We start from the raw sequence: 4149 nt of genomic DNA, 5'->3' as shown, positions 1-4149 counted from the left end.
GGGACAATACTTTACATCGTAGTCAAAGTCATTTATTCAAAATAAACTTGCAACATTGTTGAATATTTTGTGTTGGCATGTCTTATTAATTTTCTGTACGAGAACTCCAGGAATACAACATATTTATTTTTCTGAAATGTCATTTTTATTTTTAAGGCCCTATTGCATTATTCTAACATCCTAATAATTTTCTCGTCTCCTCCCTTGAAGGTGTCATTTTCGCTCACTCTACATCTAAACGATTTTTAATAATGTTAATCTAAATTTCTTAAAACTTTTCTACAGGCCTGACTTTTGCTTCTTATCTGCTACCACGATGTGGCCACAGAATATTGTTAAAAGTTAAAATGTATTTGTATTTACAGATGCAATGCGTCATAGAAAGATTTCTCATTTAGGTATAATAGTGACATTCTTAATATTGATCGCGGGTCGACTAATGTATGCCGAAGATCACTCCAAGTTTCACGATGGGAACATAGTTAGAAATCAAGAGTAAGTTATATACAGCCTGGTTTCCATACAAAATCGCTACACGCTATCGGTGATTCCTTTGGTGGCGTTGATTTCCATAGAATCGCGACAGTCGCCGACAGTTGGAGGGAAGGTTGAACCTGGTACAACTTTGTCGATTGTGTTGCAGACGAATCGGGGCAACTAGCAATGCACCCTCATTCGTCTGCAAAGCAATCGGCAAAATTGAACCAAGTTCAACCTTCCCGATAACTGCCGGCGACTGTCGCCGATAGGGTGAGTGATTCTATGGAAACTGTAGTGACAGTGTAGCGATTGTATGGAAATCAAGCTTTACAGGTGAAAAGCGAAAGAGTGCATTATTATTATTATTATTATTATTATTATTATTATTATTATTATTATTATTATTATTATTATTATTATTATTATTATTATTATTATTATTATTATTATTATTATTATTATTATTATTATTATTATATTATTATTATTATTATTATTATTATTATTATTATTATTATTATTATTATTATGATAATACAAAATTATACAAAATTACAAAAAACATACAAAATTAAAAAAACATTAAAATTGAAAGAAAAAGAAAAGCTGTTGAAACAAGGAATAGGCATATACGGATTGCTGGTGAGTGGGGAGGCGGGCACACCAAAAGGGAACTGAGTTCCTGTACAATAAATGTTTGGAATCCACAAGCACTCATCAGCAAAACGTATAATCACGCAGCGATAACAAAAAATATTTACATGAACGATTCATTAATTTTTATATTTTTTAAAGAAATCAAAATTTCCATTACGCACACGCAAAGGAAGGCAATTCCAGCAAACAGTAATTCTATGACAAAAACTGAGAATGAGCAAGTTCATTGCATTATATAATTAAATTGTATTGAATTGGAAATGAATTCCTATATATTTTAATAGTCATATTAAAGAGCATCTGCAGGAAGAAGTCAACATCAACACCACTGCCAACATGACGAAAGAAGAACTAGAGTTCCACTATTTTGAGTTGAGTGCTTGAGTTGATTATCAATAATTTTATATTTTTAACCGCACCGGCTTTGGCCGAACCACTTTTCTCAGGTTTATTACTTTTTTAAAATAAATATTGACTGTAATATGAATTTATTATTAATGTTTACATCACTTTTTTGAATGTTATAATTATTCAATCAAAGGAACATCATCGCTTGTTTTTGTGTTGCCTATGTACATTTCAACTTGTTTGACAATCCTTAATTTTAGTAATGACGATTGATTTAGAAACTTTTTAGAGATATAAACTAATGTAAGCCCCCCAAAAATCTTGGGGGTTGGAGTCGGCCAAATTGTCATCACCACACAAAGGTATACGGGTCAAACCGGCCCCGATTACTTGCAATTGAAGCTTATTAAAAGGACATTCATTTTTTGGAAGTGCTGCATGTGCTCTCCCCGGCAGTGGAGCCATTTTTGAACTGGAATGGGTAAAGCTGTAACGGGTAGGCCTATGGTATCTATACTAGTCCACTTTCACCAACTTTAAATCCTGTATCTGCCCCTGCGTGGCACTGCTGATTACTTTTTCCCTGCACCCTGACCGGAGGCCCTTTCCCTTTCATTCCAGCTTGGACTCAATTCATCTATTCATGGCTCTAATTAAAAATTAAATTTTGAACAATTTATTATTTTCGCAGTAGACCTACATTTTGGCTTATTAGCATAAATTAAAATAGGATATATACGAATTGTGATTTAGTCATTTTGTTAAATCATGCTACTACCCTCTGTAACCAGGTATTGAGCCCACTCACTCTTTGTCTTATTAGGATTATGTCCAGAGCATATGCTTCTATTACCTCTTTAATGAATGTAGGCCTAATGTTTTCTTGAGAAATACTGGAAGAATAGAATGCCCTGTAAGGTCATACTTTTTAAAATATCCCTCATGAACACACACGCTCGGCCCCGGCATCTCTATGGTACCTCATGGCCATGCTCATGGAAAAATAATACATTATTAATCAATATTCCGGCCCGAAATCTAGACTCAGCAATACCAGAATGATGTTTGACAGGGTACTACGGATTATTTCAGTAAAATAGTAATAAATTGTAAGTAATTCGCTTTCATAATTTTTTCTGGCCCCGAAGTCTAAGCTCAGAAATATAGGGTTGTTGTTCAGTGAGGGATGGTTTTTCTATAGATAACAGTATTTCAGTAAAGAGAAATTTGTTAGCCTGATCGACTTTGACCAATTTATATGCGTCAACCCAGAGCTACGCTCGAACCTGGGCTCCTCGGACACTAGTTAAGCCGCCACTGTCTAGAGATGTCATAATTCAAAAATGTCTTCACTTGCTCCATCTTATGACTATCTCCATACTAACTTTAAATCTTGTGGCTCAACAGGTTGTCGGCATCTGTTCCGGGACCCCTGTATCCTGAATCCGAGGATGGGGGGGGGGTTGCGGGCCAGTTTAACAACTTTAATTGCCAGCATGATACGCTTGCAAATTTTCTATTTTTTCTCTGTGCATTTATTTTCAAATTGGCATAATTATTAGCTTATTTTGCACTTTGCATTTTACATACTTTGTGCACGAAAACTGTACACTTTTTGAAAATTCTCTTGGTGTATTGACAAATTCTATTTTTGTCAGGTTTGCTTAATTATGGTTTTGGGACTTACAACTATTCACGTATGCTGTTTTATTGATAAGGGACAAAAAATGGACTTCTTCTCTGGTAAGTTTGTTCCGCTCATCTGATTGAGCGTTTCTTATGCCTGTATTTGTGCGTAGTTGTTCTAAATAGGGGTGGCTTTGCTCTCAGGTATATTTACCTTCTTAGAAATAGGCTAGACATGCAACCTTTTTCTCTGTATTCAGTGGGTAATTGGTTATTACCTTATTTTTGCACTAATAGTAGTAGTACTATGATATAATTTGTGCACCAATACTACTTTTTGAAAATTCTCTCGGTGTGTTGACTTATTCTGTTTTTGTCAGGTCGGGGTAATTGTAATTTTGAGGCCTATTACTAATAACCATTTGCTGTTTTATTGTGTTTTAGGCAACATGACTTAGATAATGACACTAAGCTAGATGGTCTCGAGATTCTCGCGGCAATATCCCACATGATGCCATTCGAACCCAAATATCCCGAAACCAAGACAGCTCAACAGATAAGGGACGAAAAAATTGATTTCTATGCTGGTAAGTTTGTTCCGCTCATCTGATTGTTGGTTTATGCACTTGGTCTGGAACCTCTTATTGAGCGTTCCTTATGTTGTATATTTCACACTTTTTAATTGTATCTTAGTTTAACCAACTTTGATTACCGAATATTATATATCATATATATATATATATATATGTGTGTGTGTGTGTGTGTGTGTGTGTATGTGTGTACCTGTATATATAGGCCTATATAGGCCTTTCAAAATGCAGACACCGTGCCAAATTCCTACTCAAAAACACATAATACCTAATTTGCATCTACACCGGCCCAACTCTAAATATACACGTCAAATTTGAAATTCCCTTCACTCCTGAAGATTGCCTAGTGCATGAAACAGCCTGTAGAGTGAAATTATAAGTTCCTTATTAGTATTATTATACTTTGATTACCGAATATTATATATCATATATATATATATATATATGT

At 34.7% G+C, this 4149-nt stretch overlaps 1 protein-coding gene across 1 annotated transcript in view; it reads left to right on the top strand.

The window, feature by feature from the left end:
• The first annotated feature begins 363 nt into the window (after positions 1-363).
• Positions 364-4149, top strand: part of LOC117121228 (multiple coagulation factor deficiency protein 2 homolog) — a 5699-nt gene continuing 1913 nt past the window's right edge. Inside the window, exons 1-3 of the mRNA XM_033266356.1 lie at positions 364-495; positions 1422-1508; positions 3556-3698. Coding sequence (XP_033122247.1) covers positions 371-495; positions 1422-1508; positions 3556-3698 — 355 coding nt within the window. The 5' untranslated portion in view covers positions 364-370. The remainder of the gene's footprint in view (positions 496-1421; positions 1509-3555; positions 3699-4149) is intronic.

Source organism: Anneissia japonica, unplaced genomic scaffold (genome assembly GCF_011630105.1).
Source record: "Anneissia japonica isolate Jap-2015-1 unplaced genomic scaffold, ASM1163010v1 scaffold288294_len47816_cov158, whole genome shotgun sequence".
In the NCBI taxonomy this organism is placed as follows: domain Eukaryota; kingdom Metazoa; phylum Echinodermata; class Crinoidea; order Comatulida; family Comatulidae; genus Anneissia; species Anneissia japonica.
This window is presented reverse-complemented; position numbering and strand designations above follow the sequence as displayed.